This window comes from Medicago truncatula, chromosome 8 (assembly GCF_003473485.1).
Source record: "Medicago truncatula cultivar Jemalong A17 chromosome 8, MtrunA17r5.0-ANR, whole genome shotgun sequence".
NCBI classification, from domain to species: domain Eukaryota; kingdom Viridiplantae; phylum Streptophyta; class Magnoliopsida; order Fabales; family Fabaceae; genus Medicago; species Medicago truncatula.
This window is the reverse complement of record NC_053049.1, coordinates 7,813,295-7,834,856: the sequence shown is the minus strand read 5'-3', so window position 1 is coordinate 7,834,856 and position 21,562 is coordinate 7,813,295. Positions and strand designations below refer to the sequence as shown.

Below are 21,562 nucleotides of genomic sequence, written 5' to 3'. Positions count from 1 at the left end.
TTTCACACAATTTATGTTTTCACCCTTCAAATTAACATTGTACTATGAAACTTCCAATAAAACATACTGTCCTATTATATCTTTGAGGACAACATCATCCTTAGTTAGTTCCGGCACAACATTTTATGTCTTGTATCATTAGTGTTTGTTTGGAGCAAAGATTCTCCAACATACATGACAAATAGATTTTGTTCTGACTATTTTAAGAAAGTTTGATTTGAACATACATAAGTCACTAAAAAGATCTATGCAAACATTATCCTCTAAATAGAAATGTGCTGAAATTGTTAAAACTAGTCTTAAACTAATTAACTATGCCAAAGCCGGCCATATAGCATCACATGCCGTCCATGTACTACAACAATGTTAGTCTCAATATATTATACAAATATTCTCATACAAACCATTAAATTAGACCAATCTCTATGTACACTAATCACAAAGTTGAACATTTTATCACTTTCTGTGTAACTTCTTATTTCAAACATCAAACACTGGCTGCTAGGTAGCTAGCTAGCCATGGCTGATTCTTCCTTTGAGATAGACAATCCGAGAAGACACTATCCAACACCAGTGAGTTATCAAAGTATATCTGGCTCTAGCTCCTTCATAAATTCTGCTTCTCGAAGCAACGCAACTCCGAGAACGAGAAGAACTCGTCGCAACAGAATTCCATCCACACCGTTTGCCTCAGATGACGACCGTTCATGGCAGGGTGAAGTTTCGTGGAAGTTTGAGCCAACCGGGTTGCGTGAACATAGCACAAACTTTGGTTCTGTTCTTAGTCCATGGCCAACAAACTCCACCTCTGATCGTAGCCGCGTGTTTCGCCAATCGGCTAATGACTATTACCTTTCGAGAATAGGCGGTTTTCGAAACCTAACAAACTCATCAAATGATCATTCTTCCTATGGAAGAGTTGAACTTAAAAGCCATGTTGCTAGGGCCACCAATGATCATAGTTATTTTGATCAATATAGTGGATTCTCCAAATTGGGAATCATCAAAGAAGGAGTTAACAGTGGAAATCGTCACATTAATAAAAAGGCTAGTCCATTAGCCGAGGAAGACGAGCTAAGTGGGATCGATTATAGTATATCAGATGAACATGTTAAACATGATCATGGTCATGGAGTACCATCATATGGTAGAAAATCCCCTAGCCAAATTTATGGTGGTGGTGGTGGTTATAGTCACTATGAGAGTAAAATGGCATCAGGATATGATGATGATGAAGGTGATGAGGATATGGACGAGGATGATGTTGTTGGTCCTCCAAAGAATGTTGGATTGTTTAGCTTGTTTAGGTATACAAGAAATTGGGATTGGTTACTTGTGTTTATTGGTTGTATAGGAGCTCTAATAAATGGAGGATCACTTCCTTGGTATTCCTATCTTTTTGGAAACTTGGTTAACAAGCTTTCAAGAGAAGCAAAAAATGACAAAGATCAGATGTTGAAGGATGTAGAGCAGGTACCAATTCTCTTTTATTTGAATCGCGCGATCAGAGAGTTGAATTTCCTCTGAATTCACGCAATCACAAAGTTGCTGATATGGAACGTGAGATCAAGATCAGACAATTCATATTCTAACTTTGTATTTTTGTCTCAATTTATAAAAGTTTGAAAGTGAGTTGTCTGATCATGATTTGACAGTTCTAGTTTGTTAAAAAACGTGACTCTTGACAATTAGGACTTTGAAACCCTACACCCGCATAGACATGTAGTCATAAATTCGATCGTCATATTAAGATGCTTGGATGACTTATGTTCTGACTTTGCATTTTTTACTTAATTTATAATAGTCCGTACTTGGATCGTTCGATCTTATTTCAACGATCTAAATCGTGTGACTGTCAAATGCTTGATTTGGAGTAAATTTTCATTGACTTCATCTTACTGTAATTTTCAGATATGTATATTTATGACTGGCTTAGCTGCAGTTGTGGTAGTTGGAGCATATATGGGTAAGGAGATTCATATTTTTCAATGCATGGTTTGTCCAGAACTCTTGAAGTATAATTGAAAGGTGTTAATAATTAATGATTTTTTTATAACTAATTTTTTTTGGCAGAGATCACATGTTGGAGGTTAGTGGGGGAGAGATCTGCACAAAGAATCAGAACTGAATATCTAAGAGCAATTCTTAGACAAGACATAAGTTTTTTTGATACAGATATCAATACAGGTGATATTATGCATGGAATTGCTAGTGATGTTGCACAAATTCAAGAAGTTATGGGAGAGAAGGTTAACTCTTGTTACTCTTATTAGTTACACTGCATTAATTTCATACAAATATAAACTATGAATATAATTAACAAAGTCTTATGTACTCAACTGTAGAATATTCTTCAAATTGAACTTTAGTTTAGGTCTGAAATTACTAACTTTATCAATTTCATCATACCAATTTTTTCAGGACAGTTTTCCTAATACTATTTTATTTTCTTACAGTCAAAAGAGCATCACATGTACTAAAACTTAACTTTTTTTAATAATGGATAATAATTTCCTTTCCCTTTTTAATTGATATATATTTCTACATGTTAAGCCGGCAGTGACGTTATTTTGGATTTTTTTACAAGGTTATTAGCTTTTGGATTACCAATTCACACTCATATTTTATATATTAGTATTAAATCAGCTTAGACTATCATTACATTACAGTAACTTAATACAAGTTTATTTTTTTTAGTAAAGAATGACACATGTCTTTTCTTAACTTATTTTCTTTATAACTTTTATTTCAAATTCCTTTGATATATATATATATATATATATATATATTGCTTACAATAATTTATCTTTTTTCACATTGAATATTTTTTAAATTATTCTTATATTTCTTAAAATATTTTTACTGAGCTTTTTTTTAGATTTCACTTATGTTTAAAAATACAGTAAGACCTATGAGATATTTATTCGTATCAATACACTTAATATTTTTAAACGGGACATAAAATAACCAATAATTTAGACACTACAGTTTCATTAATTTTTAGATAAGTTTACACAATTTAAAACTTTACAATTAGGTCTTTACATTTCTGATTTTTCTATGAATATATTTTCTATTCATTACATGTGAAAAAATTATTGGTAATCACTAAATTATGTAGACTTCTGTAAGATATAAATCAAACTATAATTTTAACAGATTTTTATTGCTCTAAATGCAGATGGCTCACTTCATTCATCATGTATTTACATTCATATGTGGATATGCAGTTGGGTTTAGAAGATCATGGAAAGTTTCATTGGTTGTATTCTCAGTCACACCATTAACAATGTTCTGTGGCATGGCTTACAAAGCACTTTATGGTGGTCTAACAGCTAAAGAGGAAGTAAGATTAAAACAAAGACATAAGTATATTTAATGAGAAAACGTGACATGTTACCGTAAATTTTACACCGACATCCAATGTGAATTCATCATTTTGCAGTTACAAAATGAATGTGTGTGACAATATCACGAGTTTTCATTCGATGTCAGTGTAAAACTATTAGTGCATCTCCATTATGTTCATTCTTAATTAATATTTTTTGGTTATAGGCTTCTTATAGAAAAGCTGGTAGCATTGCAGAGCAGGCCATAAGTTCAATTAGGACAGTGTTTTCTTTTGTAGCTGAAAGTCAATTGGGTGAAAAATATTCAGAGCTACTTCAAAAATCAGCTCCAATTGGAGCTAAAATTGGTTTTGCAAAAGGTGCAGGAATGGGTGTTATCTACTTAGTAACATATTCAACATGGGCTTTGGCTTTTTGGTATGGCTCTATCTTAATTGCTAGGGGTGAACTTGATGGTGGTTCAGCTATTGCTTGTTTCTTCGGTGTCAATGTTGGGGGAAGGTGTGATTTCTTCTCTCTAATTTTGCTCAAAATGTTACGTTAAAATTCGAGTTGGGCATATAGCCTCGCATTTAGGACTGGAGTATAATTGAAATGATTGATAATGAGTGACTGAGCGCCCTTCAATAAGCTTTGTTGCATCTTAAAATTTAAGTCTAATCTAAATGAATCTTACAAAATTATAGTGAGGCACGAGTTTAGTGTATGACCGGCCAATTTTTTTTTAGTGTATGAGACTTTCGCAGCTAGATTTGCATGAAATTCCCTTGACTGTGTTCTCATAAGTTTACTTATTTATTGACAGAGGCTTGGCATTGGCACTTTCATATTTTGCACAATTTGCGCAAGGTACTGTTGCAGCAAGCCGTGTATTCTACATTATAGAGAGAATTCCTGAGATTGATCCCTACAATCCTGAGGGAAGGAAGCTCTCATCTGTTCGTGGAAGGATTGAACTAAAGAATGTTATTTTTGCATATCCATCTCGTCCTGATTCACTTATACTTAATTCAATTAACTTGGTTTTTCCATCTTCAAAAACCTTGGCATTGGTTGGTGCAAGTGGAGGTGGAAAATCAACTATCTTTGCTCTCATTGAGAGGTTCTATGACCCTATAGAAGGTATAAGGGAATTCGTCTTGTTAGTCGCTAAAGTATACGAAAATCTGTCATGTTATTTTCTAGCATATTGTCAATAAATGGCACTTAGCTTTGTTGAGTTTGAAAATGTTTGCAGGGATTATTACCTTGGATGGTCATGATTTGAGGACACTGCAAGTAAAGTGGTTAAGGGATCAAATTGGGATGGTTGGTCAAGAGCCAATTCTTTTTGCTACATCCATACTTGAAAATGTGATGATGGGGAAAGATAATGCCACAAAGGAAGAGGCAATTTCTGCTTGCATTGCTGCTGATGCTCACAATTTCATCTCTAAGCTGCCACTTCGTTACGACACTCAGGTGCAGTAACCAATCACAAACATCTTTCTTCATTTCTAGATTAATATATTTACAACATTAATAAGGTTGCAAAATAGTTGTACAATAAAGATATACTAATAAAAATCAGGTCCTGTGTCAGCACTAGTGTCTATAGCAGTGTTATAAATCATTGATCGTGGAAAATCATGGTTTGTTAAAATTCTGTTACGCAACAGTGATATAGCGCTGCTGTAGCCTCTACTAGACAATATTTGTACTAAATAGTGTATTGCGGAATAATAGAAATTTGTTCAAATTCTACTGCGTTATAGCTTCTATTTAACTACACTGGTCTATGGATACAACCAAACTATGAACATCCAAGAATATTTCTAAAAAGAATGCACAACATCGACAAAAGTCACAAACCTTGGTAAAAACAAATTTGGTTTGAATCTTACCAATATTCTTTTGCAGGTTGGTGATAGAGGTACAAAACTTTCAGGAGGTCAAAAGCAAAGAATTGCATTGGCTAGAGCAATGATAAAAAATCCTAAAATCCTTCTTTTAGATGAACCTACCAGTGCTCTTGATGCCGAGTCAGAAGCTGCAGTTCAAAGGGCCATTGACAAGATTTCAGCAGGAAGAACAACCATTGTCATTGCTCACAGGATAGCAACAGTGAAGAATGCTGATTCCATTGTAGTTCTTGAACATGGTTCTGTCACCGAGATTGGCGACCATCGCCAGCTTATGTCGAAAGCTGGAACCTACTTCAACCTTGTCAAACTTGCAACTGAATCCATTTCAAAACCTCTTCCTACAGAAAATAACATGCAAATAACCAAAGATTTATCATCCATCAATAATAAATATGCTCCTGATATAGCAAAGTCAAGTTATCTAGTCGATATCTCGCGCTCTAAATTGGAAGATTCAATGCAGGATGAGAATCAAGAAGATATTGAAGATAAAAAATATAAAAAGTCAAGAAATTACAAACTTTCTGAGGTATGGAAATTGCAAAAGCCGGAGTTTATGATGCTAATTTCAGGCCTAGTTATGGGAATGTTTGCCGGCGCTTGTCTTTCCCTTTTTCCATTGGTTTTAGGCATATCCCTTGGAGTATATTTTAGCGACGACACTTCAAAAATGAAAAGAGATGTAGGGTACCTTTGTTTAGTACTTGTCGGCCTTGGATTCGGTTGCATACTCTCCATGACAGGACAACAAGGTTTATGTGGTTGGGCAGGTTCAAAGCTAACACTGAGAGTTAGGAACCTCTTGTTTCAATCCATACTTAGACAAGAACCTGGATGGTTTGATTTTGATGAAAACTCAACCGGTGTATTGGTGTCAAAACTTTCGATAGATGCGGTTAGTTTTCGTTCGGTACTCGGTGACAGATTCTCGGTACTTCTTATGGGATTGAGTTCGGCCGCAGTTGGACTTGGTGTGTCTTTTGTATTTAATTGGGAACTAACACTTGTTGCAGCTGCTGTAACTCCTTTAACCCTTGGTGCAAGTTACATAAACTTGATCATAAACATCGGTCCGAAAATCAATAACAACTCTTATGCAAGAGCAAGCAATATTGCCTCGGGTGCAGTTTCAAATATAAGGACAGTTGCTACATTTTCTGCTCAGGAACAGATAGTTAACGCCTTTGATAAAGCCTTATCAGAACCTAGGAAAAAATCATTAAAAAGTTCACAGCTTCAAGGTCTTGTATTTGGATTGTTTCAAGGTGCTATGTATGCAGCATACACCTTAACTCTTTGGTTTGGTGCTTACCTTGTAAAAAATAACCGAGGAGATTTTGACGATGTTTATAAGATTTTTCTCATTCTTGTTTTGAGTTCATTTTCTGTTGGACAACTAGCTGGTTTAGCACCTGATACATCTATGGCTGCTAGCTCAATTCCTGCAGTTCAAGATGTTATAAACAGAAAACCATTGATAGGAAATGATGGAAGAAAAACTAAAAAAGTTGATAGATCAAAGGCTTTCAAAATAGAATTCAAAATGGTGACATTTGCATATCCATCAAGGCCTGAGGTAACTGTGCTGAGGAATTTCTGTTTAAAGGTCCAAGGTGGAAGTACAGTGGCTCTGGTGGGACCAAGTGGATCAGGAAAATCAACAGTTGTGTGGTTGACTCAGAGATTCTATGATCCTGATCAAGGAAAGGTTATGATGAGTGGTGTGGATTTGAGGGAGATTGATGTGAAATGGTTGAGGAGACAAATTGCTTTGGTTGGTCAAGAACCTGCACTTTTTGCTGGGAGTATAAGGGAGAATATTGCATTTGGGGACCAAAGTGCTTCATGGGCTGAAATTGAAGCTGCTGCAATGGAAGCTTACATTCATAAGTTCATCAGTGGACTTCCTCAAGGTTATGAAACACAGGTATGTTACTTAATAGACACTCAATACTTCGACTAAAGCAAAATTATATATTTATAACAAAAATATGGAATTTTGACAACCTTCATACCTATGTAACACCAATACTTCATAAAGGTGTATTTAGTATATGACACACATTAGGGTCTCACGCCGACATGTATTCAACCACTTCAATTTTTTCAAACTATTATTGTTACTGGTGTCTACATTTCAGTGTCGTGCTTGGTGTCTATGTTTGTATCACTGTTTCATAAAGAGAACCTTTGTGTATGCAGTCACATAGTCAGTAAGTCGAGTTCGTCCAATTCTGGACAGCTAAAAATGTGAGTTGTTGATCCCAACTTACTGATTGCGTGACTGTATGGACTCTTAAGCTGCAGAGAATTCTCATTCACATATTACAGTGTCTATCTACCAATGCATAATAAGCTACTTCATTTGTTTACAATTGTTTATTTAAAGCATTATGAAAATCATTATAATATTATGGTTTAATAGTTTGTAATATTATCTATATACTATAGGTTGGTGAAAGTGGAGTCCAATTATCAGGTGGACAAAAACAAAGAATTGCTATAGCAAGGGCAATATTGAAGAAATCAAAGGTGCTTTTACTTGATGAAGCAAGCAGTGCATTAGACTTGGAATCAGAAAAACACATCCAAGAAGCTCTTAAGAATGTTTCCAAAGAGGCAACAACCATAATAGTTGCACACCGTCTTTCTACAATCAGAGAAGCCGATAAAATTGCAGTTATGAGAAATGGAGAAGTAGTTGAGTATGGTAGCCATGACACTCTCATTTCTTCCATTCAAAATGGTTTGTATGCTAGCCTTGTCAGAGCTGAGACTGAAGCTAATGCATTTTCTTAATCCTTCAAAAAATCTGAGCATGTAATGCTGTAGTAAAGATAGAAGTTCTGATGTGTAACATATTAATAATTTTTCACTCATATTCGCACCGTAAGCAAATTGATGTTTGGTTAGCTGCGTTTCAAAATGCAATGTGATATATAATGCAATGCTTTAAAATCAAATCGAACCGGACAATTTGACCAGTTGAGCCATAAGTTTATCTTAACTATGGTTCAATTATGTTGACGATTTGATTGTTAACTACGACATTGATCACAATTGTAACTTAGTTCAAATGGTCTAAGATCATTTTAAAGCATTGATGTGAGAAAACAAGATCACATTGAAGTAAAAAATATATGCTTTATAATCAGAATCAGGAAAACAACATTTGGTTCTCATAAGAACTTAATACATGCAAAGAAAGCAATTGAAATAACTTACCTTGTAAGTGAAAATTGAAATGTAGAACCATAATATCAATATTATTTTAATCATAGGAGAAAAATCCATGATGGAGAGCAAGAGCACATGCTCAGAACTTTGATAAAATCAAGCATGTGCCCTGCTTCTCCAACGTGGTTCAATCTCCTCCATTTCCCTCGATGCTTCTATATCAATAACGTTTTGGTCAAGTCACTCGTTGAATTGAGAACATAGAAACATATTGTATATATTTACACTTCTTTGGTAAATGAATGTTGCAAATCACATTTTTATGTTGCATTTTATAAACAAGAAGGGTAATAATATGTACTTTTTTTATGGTTAATTAATTCAAGTTTGATATAGTTACACTTGTATTGGTTGACGACCATTTTCTTGTTGAGGAGAGTGGTTCAACTTCGTATCTTAAAAAAAAATAAAATTGTATAATGGCCTATATTGGAAATTATTGAACATGGTTTTGTTTAGGTACTGTTGAAGTTGGCAACCAAATAACTAAGAGGAGTTTTGTGAGCTTCTTAATTGAAAGGAAAAAGTGAGACCAAAATTACCAAATGCAGGTAAAAGTTAGCAACCTCACAGTATTAGACACACCCACCAATGCCTTGCAATTGATAATTTCTCAAACTTCATTACACTGAATAATTAATGCACACAAGTTATTTTTATTTTTATTTTTACCGGAAATACACAGCGGTTATAATTAAGCCCCATATTCACGCAAACCAGGCTTAATTTTTTAGTTTTTTCTTTAACACATGATCAAAAATTTATTTTCAACAGTGTTTTAAATTTGATCTAACGTCCAATTTTATTTTCATCCAACAATGTCTCCATAAATATAGATTAAATTAAAAATATGGACAAAAAAACAACTCTCTTAAGTAAAAAATGCAAGTATAACATAAACATTGAGTTCTATTATTCAAGATATATCTAACATAAACATATATGCAAAATGCAAGTAAAATCAAGTTAAAGCACGGGAGGGAGGGAGGAAGAGAGAGCATGCCATTCTATTAAAATTTCCATTGAATAAATAAAAAACGCAAACCTAACCGAATCTTGCGGTTGAGTCAAAAAAATGGTCTTAATATATCTGAACCAAACACGGTTTTTGTGGTTTTCAGTACAAGTTGGTTTGATTTACGACTTTTCTATTGGATTTGTTTGATTTTGAATTGAACACCCCTATTTCCAGATATGTGTCAATCCGTGAACATGGTCGTTAACATAGTCATTCAAACCGACTCAATCTATATTCTAACGTAATTCATTTAATTTTGAATCCACGCTAAACTAACACGTTTAAACTCACTAGACCCAATGTCCGAGGCATATATGTATTTTATTTTTTATTTAATTTTGGATCCACCCTACAACTCTGAAAACACTACGTATTTTCAAGAGTATTACTAGTATAAGTGTATATTATCTCAAATAATTGTATAAAAAGAGAATGAGATTTGTTGCTGTAACTGCATCCTGCAGTAACAAACGACAACCATCCGATCAAAATAAATGGCTATGAATATTTTAGTGTATGAAACCGAGATGAAACTGATTTGTCCAATCTCAAATCAACGACATATTTTTTTATTACAGTGTGAAACTGTGTTGATGCTTTCCAGCAGGGAAACTTGATCCAATAAAAAGATCGAACCTACAAGGATTAGGCACTATAGCTTCCTATAAATTTCCAATAATGATATCTGATATTAATATTTTTTAATAATGATTAAATCAAATAAATTAAATTTTTATTTTCGAAATGAAGGGGTTAGACCACAAACAAAAAGCAAACAAAACAAAAAAGTAAGAGGGAAATCCTAACAAGTGCCCTTAGGACCCTTGATAAAAAGTTTAAAGTGGTAATTTTATCTTTTAAGTTGTGTATTCAACACATTAAAACATTAAAAAGTAACTTTTTCAACATAAAATATATCAATTGTTTTCTTTTTTAAATCTTTAACAAATATCTTAAGGACACTTGTTAACAAGACCAACCTTAAAACCTCTAAAAAAAAATATTACAGCAAAATTAGAAACACAATGAAGCACCTAGTTAGCTTCCCAATGCACATTGACCATAGAGTAGGAATCAAAATGACCAAGATTATCTTTGATAAACGTTGCAAATGGATATATGACTGCACCCATTCAAGATGAAAGATATTGTAGTCAAAATATCATATTCAATTTCTATACTCATGAAGCATTTCTCCTCCAACAATTGTACCCCTAGCTTAGAAAAACAACTGTGCACCTCCTCAAAGGATTTTGTTAACTCGAGTATATCTTCAGGATTTTGTTCTCTTCTTTGACCCCTTGGCCTATAACTCAAAGGCTACTATATACTCCCTCCGTCCTAAATTATAAGAAGAAAAAAAAAAAAATCACATTTATTAAGAAAACTAAAACATAAGAATTTGGAGTATAGTTTTTTGTGTTTTATTTGAAAAAAGTTTTATAGGAAGATGTAAAAACAATTTTCATTGACCATTGATTATGGAAAAAATGAAAGAGAGAGAAAATTGAAAGTAATTTGCATTTAATTTTATGAGAATAAACAAAAAAAATCTTGGAAAAGATAAAAGTTTGTCTTTTTTGCTTATATTTTGGGACAAAGAAAATGTGTTTTTTTTGCTTATATTATGTGACGGAGGGAGTGTATATATATATATATATATATAGGGCCGTCCCCGTGGAATAGGAGGCTCGACTCTCTTTTTAAAATAGGCCCCTAGTAAAATAAAACGTAATTTTTTTGTGCTGCTAAATTTCATTAAAAAAAAATCAGAATCAGAAGAAGTTCTAAACATGAAAGGAATAAAAAAGATAAAGTGAAAGAGGTGAAATTTATCTAACGGTGTCATTTGGATTTTTCACTCCTCTGTTGTGGAAAAGGGTAAAACGAATGGTTTATGCGAAGAAAAAAATGATTGTTGTGATTCTTTAAATGAATTAACTTTCCAAATTGACTGATTAAGTGATTATACAAATTAGGGGTGATTTGATAGGATCCGATTTATGTTCAAAAAGGAGAACTAGAGTCTAGAAAAAAACTCAAACGTGTACTAAAGAAAGAAAATGATATAACATATATATTTTTTATTTAAGTGGGGTGGGTATTAAATTTAATTTTTCGTTAGAAGCCCGTAGCAATTGGAGGCCCGACCTGGTTGAGCACCTTGCACACCCTCAAGGCCGGACATATATATATATATTGCTATACCATGTGACTTGTGGGGAGTGGTTATGGTGCATAAGTGCATAAATCCCAACATAATTGCTTCCTACACCCCCAAAGTGAGCCAAAACCATTTTTGTTCAAAATTAAAAAAATCTGATGATTGTGATGTGTTTATGCACGGCGCATAAGAAAATGGCTTATGCACCATAACTTTTGCCGTGACTTGTGTACGTACGTATCTAGCACATTTGTCCTCATTTCATACTTCAACAACTTGGTGGCATTTAGGGTTCTTACTAACCAACCCGAACGGTTTAAATGCATGCCAACTACCTAAATTAAATCCAATAACTTTATTAAATCTAACTTGAGTACAACTTCAAGGTTGTTCATTTCTACATATATTCATCTCACATTTTTCAACTCCAAGAAAACACACAACAACAAAACAAGTTCACACGTCTGCATGGATCTCTTAGCCTCCACTGATATCACTCTCATTACTCTTCTTTTCCTCCCTACTAAAGGTAAAACACACCATTTTCGTAAGTCTCGGTGTGTTTCTCTCATTTCCTTGAACATGAAAACAAAACACTCACATTTTTCACTTGTTTGTTTTCTTTTTAAATTAAACAGTAAACGAGAACAACTTGATCCAGATGTACAACGTGCTTTGCTCGATCGGTCAACTACCGTAGTTTTCTTGGTTAATGAGGTATAAGTTCAAAACGTTTCTATTTTAATGGTATCATGATTGTGTTATTTTAATCTTATGGACTTGTTACCATAATGGTTTTATAGTCTTTACGGCCTTAACTTGTATGTACATGATTTATTACAAGCAAATAAATTGATACGAGAGAAAAGTGATACAAAGTGATTGGAAGAAAAAAAATTGTATCATTTTTTTAAATTGCATTTTGTCTTGGTTGATGATATTGTTTTCAATTTTTTTTTACCTTTCTGCTCATGATAGTTTCGTATACCTCTATTAATGCAGGCATTGGTATTCGACTCTATGCCCAAAAAGAGAAGGAAAAGTTTGAAGTGAATAACCAAGTTATCTCAGAATTTGTGAATGACTTGAATGTGAATCACATGTCTAGAATTGGAATTCTGTATTCTGAGAGTTTGTAGAAGGAATTCCTATGATATTTCCCCACTTCATTGCTAACATACCCTACATTCACTATGTTGTTGTCTAAATTAGTTTCCATTAAAACAATATCAATTAGTAGTGTTGCATTGAATCCGTTCATATTAAGAGTCAAACTTAATATAGTATCACCTATAATTACTTTATAAACAAGAATGTGAATTTTTGCTAATTCAACTATTGAATTTGACTATCTTGTCATATATATACAACATTTTAGAGGGTTTAACATGTATAGCTATGTCGTTTAACGGTACATATTAACATGTATTTGAAATATGAAAAATTAGATATGTTTTGTTACAATAAAACAACAAACAATTTAATAGATTTGATATATTCACCAAGAACTTTTAACTCAAGCGTCACACAGAAAAACGCCAGAATAACAAGTTTAATACTAAATAAAACATTAGATCAACTTTTCAATTTTAAAAAAGAAAATTTAATTATGATACCAAAATATCTATCCTGAGAAAGGACAGACCACAGTAACATGGATAATAGAGCAAAATTTTAATTTTGGTCTCAACATCTATGAAACTATGCCACTTCATGGGTTCCTGATTTCCCTTAATCTCTCGAACCATGTAAGAATTTGCAGTTATCTCCATAATGGCACCTTCCACGAGCAAAATGTCTACAAAACTGTTTTTGCTGATAGCTTTCTCTATTTGAGATCGATGTATGCATGTGATTTGCATTTTCTGAACGTGGAACAAAGTGGTTTGCATTTGCCGAACGTGGAACAAAGTGATTTGCACTTGTCAAAGGCTTCCTTTGGTAAGAAGCTCTCCTGTTTGTCTCAGCAATGAAAGCATTGTATCTCTCAGCAGTACTAGTTGGGTTGTCTCTGTAATGGTAGTCAGCATAATAGTTGTTTGCGATAAAAGATGATTTTCCTGAATTTCTGAGCTGGTCTGATCCCATTACGACAGTTCGAGAATATGTAGGCTGAACACGCTGTTCAGTTACAGCTGCTGGTTTATTTACAATTGCCGGTGTTGATAAAGCTGAGTGTTGGGATGGAAATTCGGTTTTTTTTGGATTAATGAATACAGTTGTTGTTTCTTGAGGTTGATTTTGTGACCTTGCCATGGTTGAATGTGATTGGAATTGGTTCTTTGCTGAATCCTTTTTGGAGATCCTGAATGTGCAAATAGCAAGTATTATATTACATTATTTTGCAAACATAAAACATATGAGTATTCATATTGAAAGAAACTTGCAATACAAGATACATTAAATCTAAAATCATATGAAATACCTATTTTCCTTCATTGATTTTCTCATCTCCTTTTCCTGTATCCTTGCTTCCCTGTCTGCCCTAGCAACGGATCCTCGCGAGTGTTTTTCCATTAACAGTTTTTGCCTTTTCCCTTCATCTTCCCATTTCTAAAATTAAAGACAAGGACATAATGAATATCGAAAGAACAACAACGCAATGATATCAGAAGAAGCAATGCTGCGCAAATGAGGAACCTGTCTCAAAGTCTTCAACCGATAAAGGTTTCGACCCTTAATCAGTAAGGGGTGAAGGGGAGGGAGAGGCTTTTCTCCCTTGCTCCACAGCACTTCAATCTGTATCAGAAAAGGACAACAGATGCATAAGAATAAAAAAATGGTTCAAATATAACTCAATAAATTATTCTGCTATTGTAGCGTCAACATTTTAGCTTCATTGTCCAACATCGACACATATGGTTACATTCAGGAACTTTCAATTTCTAAAATTAGCACTGGTTTCTACGTGTCCGTGTGACCCTCCTAAAAATTGGAGGCTACAACTCTAAATATTTATGAAGCCTGGTACTCCAATTGTTGATATTAATATCTGTATAACAGTAACTCTGCTTGATTTACATAAGCTTATATAACAACCATAGAATAAGAATACAATCTATTTACCATACCACAGAATATAATCTATTTTGGAGAAACTATCTAAAACTTTAACTCACAGTAAATGTATGCTGTTGTTTAGCAGCACCATAGCTTTCTTTCACTATGCTGCCTGCAACAATCCTTTTGCCACACGGTGGACCGCCGCCACTCCTGGATGCTATGTTGAACCTGAGAAAACCAATTCTGATAAGGAAACTTGAAGGTTTTAACTAACATCATTCATCCAATGACATGTGCATTTAGGATAACAATGTTGTGTATGTTGAGCTTTCATAAACTCGTATAAATGTAGTACACCAGTGTGCCATGTCATCATCCATCATGCATTAAGACAAATAAAAACAAAAATAAAAGCTTACATTTCATAAACATTTTGCTCAAACAAAACAACATCACCGGTGCATGCATCACCTGCATAAAGAATTTTTTTTCAGATATTGAAGCCTGAGATAATGAAAGATAAAACATAAAAATAAGGCCTTAAGCATTTTAGGAGAGCACCAACAAACACAAGAGACAGTGATTACATGTCTAGGGGATATCAGTGCATTACAAAAATTGTTTGAACATAACATAGCAAAGTTCTTACGAATATGGAGATACTGGGTTTTGAGTACAGCAACATAATATTTCTTTTAAACATATATCAGAAGGAAATCAATTAAGAATATATTACGTTAATTTGAAAGCAATAATTTTGTTTGGAAATTTTATATCAAATCAACATATTATAGAAATTAGAAATACAGTCACCTTTGCAATTCAACACAAAGCTATGAGGCGGGTACTTATTCTCCCCTCCACCATTTATAATCCTGAAAAATCTCACATAATCAGAGAAACAATACAATTGTTGAAAAACAAAAACTCTTTTTTACACAAAAGAAATAATTACTCTTGATGCTCCTTTATACGCTGGATAAGTGTGTCCTTATTCCCAGTTAGCCTCAGACCACTCTTCTTCAAATACATCTTGCATTCATCCACTTTCAATTTCTCTACGAGTCCAGCTGCAAAGTGCAAACCAAAAGCAATGAGAGAACCATCTATGAGCAGCATTTAAGAAATTCTATCTCAGTATTTGAAATTTTTAAGTTTATCTACTTGCATAAGCACTTATGAGACCGTTTGAGAAAGCTTATGGAAACAAAATTTCATGAGCGGTTTATAGCTTATTTCCACTAGCTCGCCACGATAACTTATGCAAAAGTGTTTATATGTTTAAGTTGTTTATCCAGTAGGTTCTAACTAGTACTACTCAAGGCTTGTTCACATAAGGATATACATAGATAACTATCTAGGTTTTCTTTTAAATTAACTTATTTTACCTTTTCTACTGGCATAAGCACTAGTGAGACTATTTGGGAGAACTTGTGAAAACAACTAATGACATATCCATAAGCTTGAGGATTGCTTGTAAAACTGCTTATACCTTATATAAAATCAATTTGACTTTATTATATCTTTTGTTATAGAAAATAGCTCATACATATAGGCCGTTTGTTACAACTTTTTTCATGAGAAAATCATTTTTTTAGACAAAAATAATTACTTTTAGAAATTTTCATCCATCTGTCACAGATTTTCAAAAAAATGAGAATCTGAAGAAAAAATAATCTAAAAACCACTTCAAATGAGAAGTTGATCATAGTCAGAAAATTATTTTTCATTGATTTATTTAAAAAAGTGATTTTCATTCCGGTTAAAAAACACAAAACTGTTAAGTGTGTTTAGTGTAGTTGCTGCTTGCAACACACGCTTTGTACCTATTGCCTATATAAAGGCTAAGCTCTTAATGAAATAACAGAGAGTGTATTACCATATTCTAACAAGTGGTATCAGGAGCCTTAAGGGGTCCTGTGAGTGTGAGTTTCTTCCTCCAAATAGATAAACGCAGTTTCATTTGGAGAAGTAGTTTGTTACGGTGGTGAGAGTTTGCTACAAGTTCGTTACGGTGGTAACACAATTGGTTACGGTGTCTCCGGTCATTTTCTTCCTTTAATCTTTCTTCAATTTTCTGCAATTTCCAATCATGACGGAATCCTCCTCGTTTCTTCAACCTTCCATTCCCAAGTTTGATGGATTCTATGATCACTGGTCCATGTTAATGGAGAATCTTCTTCGCTCTAAAGAATATTGGCATCTCATTGAGAATGGTGTTACCGTTGCTCCTGTCAATGCAACAACACCAGAACAACGAAAGCTTGCAGATGAAAGTAAACTGTGTGATTTGAAAGCGAAGAATTATCTTTTTCAATCTATTGATCGTTCAATCATGGAAACCATTCTTGTTCGAGATAATGCCAAAGATATCTGGGATTGCATGCGCAGAAAGTATCAAGGTTCAACAAAAGTTAAAAGAGCTCAATTCCAAACCCTCCGTCGTGAATTTGAAGTTCTTGCAATGAAAGAAGGTGAATCTGTGAATGATTACATTGGAAGAACTCTAGCGATTGCAAACCGCATGACATCACATGGGGAAAGATTGGAACAAACCGTAATTGTGGAAAAGGTGTTACGTTCTATGACTTCAAATTTCAATTACGTAGTGTGCTCCATTGAAGAATCCAATGATGTAACTACCCTCAGTATAGATGAGCTACAAAGCAGTCTTCTTGTTCATGAACAAAGAATGCAAGTTCAACACTTGAAGGAAGAAGAACAAGCATTGAAGGTGTCTCAATCTGCAAGAAGCTATGGGAGGGGCAGAGGAGCAAGAACTGGTCAAAGAGGTCGTGGAGGCCGTGGTAGAGGAAGAGTCAATAAAGAACTCATTGAATGCTTCAAGTGTCACAAACTTGGCCATTATCAGAGTGAGTGTCCCACTTGGGAGGAAAATGATGCTAACTATGCTGAATTTGATGATAGTGAAGAAATGCTATTGATGGCAAAGCAAGAATTCACAGATCAAGCTGCTGATGAGGTATGGTTTCTTGATTCTGGCTGCAGCAATCATATGGTAGGAACAAAAGAATGGTTGTTTGATTTTGATGATAGCTTTAGAGCATCAGTGAAGCTAGGGAATGATTCAAAGATGCAAGTTATGGGAAAAGGGAATCTGAAGTTGTTTGTTGGAGGAATTGCACAAATTATTACTGATGTTCATTATTTGCCTGGACTTAGTAATAATCTGTTGAGTATAGGACAACTTCAACAGAAAAATCTCACAATTGTGTTTCAAAAAGATATGTGCAAAGTGTTTCATAAAGAAAAAGGGTTAATCATGTCAACACAAATGCCTGCCAATAGGATGTATATCATCTATGCACATGTAATCATTCCAAGATGTTTGAAGGTTTCAAGTGAAAATGAAACTCAACTATGGCATGACAGATATGGGCATTTAAGTTTCAAAGGCTTAAATACTCTAATAAAGAAGGAAATGGTGAAGGATTTTCCTGAACTGAAGGAGGAATCTGACATATGCTCAAAGTGTATGGTTGGAAAACAACATAGAGAACCAATTCCAAAAACTGCAAAATGGAGGGCTACTATGAAACTTGAACTAATTCATAGTGATTTGTGTGGACCTATTAATCCACAATCCAATGGTGGAAATAGGTACTTCATCACATTCATTGATGACTTTACTAGAAAGACTTGGGTTTATTTCTTGCAAGACAAGGCAAGTGTCTTTGAAACATTCAGAAAGTATAAAGCTGCTGTTGAAAGAGAGTCAGGATGCAGAATTCTATGTTTGAGAACTGATAGAGGAGGAGAATTTACTTTAAACTCTTTTAATGAATTCTGCAGTATTGAAGGAATCAAGAGACAACTGACAACTGCTTACACACCCCAGCAAAATGGTGTATCTGAGAGAAAGAACAGAACCATTATGAACATTGTAAGATGCTTGCTTGCAGGAAGAGATGTCCCAAAATTATTCTGGCCTGAAGCAGTTAATTGGGCTACCTATGTGATGAATAGAAGTCCTACTTTGTCAGTAAAAGATATCACTCCTGAGGAAGCATGGAGTGGTAAGAAACCCTCAGTAAAACACTTCAGAGTGTTCGGATGTATTGCTCATGTACATATCCCAGATGTTCATAGAAAGAAGTTGGATGACAAGAGTAAAAAATGTGTTCACCTTGGTGTCAGTGAAGAATCCAAAGCTTATAAGCTTTATGATCCCATAGAGAAAAAGATAATTGTCAGCAGAGATGTGGTATTTGAAGAGAACAAAGGGTGGAAATGGAATGAAAAATCCATACCAGAAGTTATAGCAATTGAAGGTGAAGATGGAAATAGTGTAAACAATGAAGAAATTCATGAAGAAATTGGTGAAATAGCTCCTAATAGCAGTAGTCAGTCATCAGGCAGTGAACATGAAAATGAAGACAATGATGAAACAGATAATAATGATGATACTCATCCTACAAGATTAAGGAGAAAACCCAGCTACTTAGATGACTATGTGACTGGTCAGGAAATGGAAGAGGAAGCTGGGTTACACAATTTGGCTATCTTCAGTACCAGCAGTGATCCAATCACATCTGAAGAAGCTGTCAGACATGAAGAGTGGAGAAAGGCTATGGATCAAGAAATTGATGCTATTGAAAGGAATAATACATGGGAACTCACTAACCTACCTTCAGAAGCTAAGAAGATAGGTGTAAAGTGGATTTACAAGACTAAACTTAATGAAAAAGGAGAAGTAGAAAAATACAAAGCTAGGCTGGTAGCTAAAGGATATTCTCAGCAGTATGGTATTGACTATAATGAAGTTTTTGCACCAGTGGCAAGATGGGACACCATAAGAACTATTTTGTCTCTTGCAGCCTATAAAGAATGGGGAGTATATCAGATAGATGTGAAGAGTGCTTTTCTGCATGGTGAATTAGTGGAAGATGTGTATGTTGAGCAGCCAATGGGATATCAAAAGGGAAATAACAATTGTGTCTATAAACTGAAGAAGGCACTCTATGGTTTGAAACAGGCACCTAGAGCCTGGTATAGTAAAATAGAAGCTTATTTCTGCAAAGAAAATTTTGAAAAATGCCCTCATGAACATACTCTGTTTGTAAAGCATGTTGAAAATAAGATCCTAGTTGTCAGTTTGTATGTGGATGATCTCATATACACTGGAAATTGTGAGGAATTAATTGATAGCTTCAAGTGTTCTATGAAGGAAAACTTTGCCATGACTGATTTGGGAAAGATGAGGTATTTTCTTGGTGTGGAAGTTACACAAGATACTAAAGGAATATTCATTGCTCAACAAAAATATGCCAAAGAAATACTATCCAGGTTTGGTATGGAGCAGTGCAATATGGTTTGCAATCCTATTGTCCCTGGTAACAGACTTTCTAAGGATGATAATGGAAAGAGGGTGGATGCTACTAACTTCAAACAAATGGTAGGCTGTTTGATGTATCTTCTGGCTACTAGACCTGATCTTGCTTATGTTGTATGTCTCATAGCCAGATACATGGAAAAACCAACAGAAATGCATTTTGCTGCAGCAAAACGCATTTTGAGATACCTCAAAGGTTCCTTGCAATATGGGATTTTGTACAAGAAGGGTGCTATGAGCTGTGAATTGGAAGGATGGTCTGATTCTGATTATGCAGGAGATTTGGATGATAGGAAAAGTACTTCAGGCTATGTGTATAAATTTGGCTCTGGAGCAATATCTTGGAGTTCAAAGAAACAAGCTATTGTTACATTGTCAACTACTGAAGCAGAATTTGTGGCAGCATCTTCATGTGCCTGTCAAGGAATATGGCTTAAGAAGATACTTCATCATCTCTATCAAACTCAAAGGAGCTGCACCAAAATCTATTGTGATAACAGTTCATCTATTGAATTGATGCATTGTACTTCAGAAAACCAGTTGGCTGACATCTTCACAAAACCCTTGAAGTTGGAGAGTTTTTGCAAGCTTAGGGAAAGGCTTGGAGTTTGTGAAATGAAGAAGACAGAATTTTAGTTTGTTTGTATTTTGTTTCCCTGTTGTTTTTTCTGGTTTGTGTAATCTGAGTTTGTCTGTAGCTCAGATTAAGGGAGTGTTTGTTAAGTGTGTTTAGTGTAGTTGCTGCTAGCAACACATGCTTTGTACCTATTGCCTATATAAAGGCTAAGCTCTTAATGAAATAACAGAGAGTGTATTACCACATTCTAACAAAAACAACTTCTGCTTTTCCTAAAAATTAATCTCTAAATTATTGAGAATCAAAATCAATTTTTTTATAATCAGTAACAAACGGACCCATAAACTTATATGATAAGCATTTATGCTATTAGTGCTTTATCCAAACAGCACCCTATTAATAAAGCTTCCACCTTACGATACAAAAAAGAGAGAACCATCAAATGAAAGGAGACCAACCCTTAATTATTTTCTGAACCTTTTCAAAACCATCGTCATCAAGAGAAGGTGCATTCATCTCCAACACTTTTGAATTCATCTCAATACCAGCCAGACCCTTATCATCAACTATGCTGAAAACACCAAATCAACAACAAATAAGCCTTAAAAATCAAATTTTTATAAATGGGTTTCAATGGAATTGTGAATTGTGATATTACCGCTTTTTCGCCTTGTTCTTGATTGAGAGATTGGAGAAGCTACGATGGGTTTCTTCAAGCATGTCGAAATCAGGATCTTCTTCTGAATCGTCGCATTCTGAATATGGATCGGATCCTTCAGATTCTGTGATGATTTCGTGAAGCTCCATTGGTGAATCTTGTTTGGTTGCCATTGAAATGATTTGGTTCAGAGTTTTGGGAACAGAGGAAGAAGAAGAGTGTAAGAAGCGTTTTGGGTTTTCGACCGTTGTAGAATTAAGGTTTGAATTTCGCACACAATTAGCAACAATTAATAACA

At 34.4% G+C, this 21,562-nt stretch overlaps 2 protein-coding genes and 1 long non-coding RNA gene across 3 annotated transcripts; 2 read left to right on the top strand and 1 right to left on the bottom strand.

The window, feature by feature from the left end:
- Positions 1–402: 402 nt before the first annotated feature.
- LOC11423048 (ABC transporter B family member 19) lies at positions 403–8,166 on the top strand. Its single transcript, XM_003627322.4, has 9 exons — positions 403–1,473; positions 1,912–1,966; positions 2,074–2,249; positions 3,182–3,346; positions 3,556–3,851; positions 4,156–4,472; positions 4,588–4,811; positions 5,250–7,181; positions 7,706–8,166. The coding sequence occupies exons 1-9, from the start codon at positions 520–522 to the stop codon at positions 8,051–8,053; spliced, it is 4,467 nt and encodes a 1,488-aa protein (XP_003627370.1). The 5' UTR covers positions 403–519; the 3' UTR covers positions 8,054–8,166.
- Positions 8,167–12,047: 3,881 nt separating this feature from the next.
- LOC11418927 (uncharacterized) lies at positions 12,048–12,933 on the top strand. Its single transcript, XR_003007614.2, has 3 exons — positions 12,048–12,202; positions 12,312–12,390; positions 12,676–12,933. It is a non-coding gene; the product is annotated as an uncharacterized lncRNA (long non-coding RNA).
- Positions 12,934–13,152: 219 nt separating this feature from the next.
- LOC11421253 (zinc finger CCCH domain-containing protein 62) lies at positions 13,153–21,562 on the bottom strand. Its single transcript, XM_003627319.4, has 9 exons — positions 21,265–21,562; positions 21,065–21,177; positions 15,632–15,746; positions 15,490–15,551; positions 15,096–15,147; positions 14,793–14,904; positions 14,314–14,412; positions 14,099–14,226; positions 13,153–13,978 (listed from the first exon to the last, which is right to left on the bottom strand). The coding sequence occupies exons 1-9, from the start codon at positions 21,435–21,437 to the stop codon at positions 13,405–13,407; spliced, it is 1,428 nt and encodes a 475-aa protein (XP_003627367.2). The 5' UTR covers positions 21,438–21,562; the 3' UTR covers positions 13,153–13,404.